Source organism: Mesoplodon bidens (assembly GCF_964165515.1).
Source record: "Mesoplodon bidens genome assembly, chromosome: 6".
Taxonomy (NCBI): Eukaryota; Metazoa; Chordata; class Mammalia; order Artiodactyla; family Ziphiidae; genus Mesoplodon; species Mesoplodon bidens.
Window position 1 is genome coordinate 30141393 of NC_138162.1, and position 3898 is coordinate 30145290.

The window sequence follows — 3898 nt, forward strand, 5'->3', positions numbered from 1 at the left end:
ATCTCCCAAATTATTTTGGACAGAACCCTACAAATGGCAGAAGATACTGAACTTGGAAAGCAGAAGAGTTTCCTAAGTAAGAAGACTATTACCCAACTAGGGGAAGAAAATCATTCCAAGGGTTCAGAGGTAAATAAATGTCTTCAGCATAGATCAGTTACAAATGTGCTTTTGGAAAAAGAAAGACCCCATAAGATTGTTTCTTTCCTCAGTCTCTCATGATATTTATGAAATAAACCTTGCCATTCCCCAACATTGCCTTAAAAAGTCTTGCAGCAAAAATAACACCTTTAAGATACTTTGTTGACTTCCTGATTGAAATTTTCCGTATTGATGATGACAAATTCCTTCAAATATATATTACTAATGCTATCACCAAGCTAGAGAAGCATTTAAGCACAGACTACAAGTTGATGTGAAGAAAAAATACCAGAAAATATAAAGGGAGAGGATCTTATGTTTTATATATAATATGTAATGTTAATCACTCTATGCATATATGCAAATGACCATGACATGATAAAATGTTCCAGGCAAATTTGACATCTATAACAATTTTTTTCTTCCTGGGATTTTCCTACTACCCCAAAGTTGAGGTCATCATATTTGTGCTGTGCTTGCTGATATACCTGATCACCTTGCTGGGTAATATAATGCTGATCTCCATCACCATCCTGGATTCCAGCCTATACACACCCATGTACTTCTTCCTCAGCAACCTCTCTTGTTTAGATGTCTGGTACACCTCTTCTGCTTTCCCTCCAATGCTGATAAACTTTGTTTCAGGGTAAAACACTACCTCATTCTCAGGGTGTGCCACTCAGATGTACTTCTCTCTTGCCATGCACTCCACTGAGTATGTGCTCCTGTCTATGATGGCGTATGACTGATATGTGGCCATCTGCAACCCCCTGAGATACCCCATCATCATGAACAAGAGGATTTGTATGCAGATTGCAGCTGGTTCCTGGGTGACAGGCTGCTTCACTGCCCTGGTGGAACCAGTGTCTGTATTGCAGCTGTCTCTGTGTGGTAGTAGTGCCATCAATCATTTTGCTTGTGAAATTCTGGCTGTCTTAAAACTTGTTTGTGTGGACACCTCCAGGGTGCAATTAATCTTGCTGGTGATCACCGTACTTCTTGTTCCTATGCTGATGCTTTTCATTTATATCTCTTATGCTTTCATCCTCTCCAACATCCTGAGAATCAGCTCAGTGGATGGTCAAAGCAAAGCCTTTTCAACATGTGCAGCCCATCTGACTGTGGTGGTTTTGTTCTATGGGACAGCTCTCTCCATGTACCTGAAGCCCTCATCTGTAGATTCACAGGAAATAGATAAATTTATGACTTTGGTATATGGTGCATTAACCCCCATGTTGAATCCTATAATCTATAGTCTACGAAACAAAGAGGTGAAAGCAGTTTTGAAAAAATTGCTGTTTAGAAATTCTTTGGTAATGTTTTAATTTCTATCTTCAGATAATATGGGAGCAAGCACACTCATCTGGATAATCTCCAACATTATCCAGAAAATTGCAAAGTGGTTGGAATAAACCAAACCCTGGAAAATACTCATTTTTGATAGGAGTTCAACATTAAGTCCAATATCTTGGTTTACCTTGTAAATAAAACCTTTGATATTAATAAATAATTTAGGTAGAATGAACCATGTTTCTGGAGAAGTATTTAGCATTCATTGAATATTAATATAACATTAAAATTAGATGATTGCTTATTTTTTCATATTTTGCTATATCATCTAAGTGTTCAACTCTAGCAGCACCATGACAATAACTAATATACCAAGAGTGTAAGATATTAAGCCTAGTATATTTTGAAATAATTTATCCTCATATGATTTGTAATTATGTCTGAAATTATGAAGAAATAGTATTTTTATGTAAGTGTGGATATAGTTCGAGGTATATCAGTTCATAAAACCAAGACACCATTAATTTTATAAATTTTCCTACTCTAAATGTTAAAATGTGAAATCTGTTAGATTTGATAAACTACCACATGAATGATTTTGTTTATTTAGGATGTATATGTGGGGGATGGGTAAATATCTGTGTATGTTCAAAGACATCATGACAAGGATTTGTGCATTGTAATCCTGTATATAAAGTGGAGTAAAGGAATAGCATTCAGGAGATCTTAAAGTATCCATGGTTATAAGGTCAAAGTACTCTCATATTGTACTCTGAATGTCTAAGTGAATTCATCAACACACACACACACAACACACACCATGTTACTTATTTTTCTTAGAGCATGCTGAATTGAGCAATTATGGCTAAGAAACAACAGATTTCTACTCTGTAGAGATTACACTGCAAAAGAAATTATTTATTAATGTACACACATACTGTGTGAAAAGATTCATGGATATATTTGACATATGTGAGCAAAATTACATAAACTATAATTACACCAATATTGCATATTAACCATTTTATCCTTGTCTTTTCCACCCTCACTGGAGCTGGGAAGTTATGAGGTCAATGCGTGTACATTACTTCCTCTTTATCAGAGAGATGTCTTTGGGGTATATGTGGATGATGCCTTTATTCTATGGAGAAGGTGACTCTTGCTAGCATTGACATAATCCCCTTAAATTTTAGACTTAGAGAAGGTGAGACAATTATAGATAATTATAACAAAAGGTCCCATTCTGAACAAGACAGAACTTGCAAGGAATGATTCAGTTGAGGGTGAATGGATTGATGAAGGAACCATGTCGGAGGAAAGAATTCAATGTATAGGAACTGTGCTGGTGTTCTTAATCCAAGTACCCTTAGTATACATGAGAAAATTTTTTCTTTCTCAGGTATTAGATGAACAGTTCTATTAATTCAGAATCTCTCCAAAGGTAGAGACTGGGGATTTGTATCATAATAAAAGCAAAACAGTTATTCTGATTTGTGCCCTTACTTCCATTTCACTACCAGACGACAACGACCATGGTGTGATGTTATTTGGTTGAAGAGGATGAACTGTTAACCCTATTACCCACCCAATCTCTACAATCACTTACAACAAAACATTTACCTGATTTCAAGTAATCACAAACATTGAGCCTATAAATATCCATCTTATTTGTTTATGTGGGTGAAAATAAAATCTGTAGTTTTATGCCTCATCAGCTCTAGTGAGCATGTGCTATCATCTTCAACAACTTTGTAAGTGTTTTAAAGGGATATGGATGAGCTAGTTATTGCCTGAGAGGCCAACCAGCTGTCCAGAGGCAAAACCCAATAAAATGGCTCTTAACCCGCCTGGCTGAATCATCATAGGCTTAGAGAGGGTCCTCAGATTTCAGGTGCTTCAGCAAGAGTCATCTTGTCTAAACAACTAGATCCAGGATGGCGTAAATTTCTGCATCATCCAAATATGTTTTGTTCTGTCTTCCAAGGATAGAACTGTATATGTAATCCTGAACTGCATTTTGATTACTTCTTTATCATTCTGTGTTTCATTATGAGCAACCTCCACTGTTACAGCATTCTTTATCGATAGAGGAAACAGTTCATTGAAAAGCAGTTTACAAAACTGTATCACATTTCAGTCCTGCTTCTCTGCAGTACCATCCACATCACACTTTGCAATATTTACATTCAGCATCCTTAGATGGTTCACTCACACAGGTGATTAATTTCAACAGATGAGTAACTTCAACACCTTGTGGGAAACTTAATATTTTAACTCTAAGAGAGCAACTTTGATTCAAGGTCTTAAGGAATATCTCACTGTGACCCACTCCCAAGTACCATTTCCAAATATAGTCATATGAACTCAAAGGAAACAAATGCTTGCCTTTGCAATCACACAATAAATGGGAACTTAACCATGTCACGAGATTCCTGAATGTCTTATTAAAGTCTTTTTCTAAATATCT

At 36.2% G+C, this 3898-nt stretch overlaps 1 protein-coding gene across 1 annotated transcript; it reads left to right on the forward strand.

Annotated features, from left to right (window-relative positions):
• Positions 1-524: 524 nt before the first annotated feature.
• On the forward strand, positions 525-1483 carry OR13F1 (olfactory receptor family 13 subfamily F member 1; the record flags this gene model as incomplete). Its single annotated transcript, XM_081237895.1, is given in 4 exon segments — positions 525-788; positions 792-887; positions 891-1446; positions 1449-1483. Coding segments are annotated over 4 exon segments (951 nt in total).
• Between the last annotated feature and the right edge of the window lie 2415 nt (positions 1484-3898).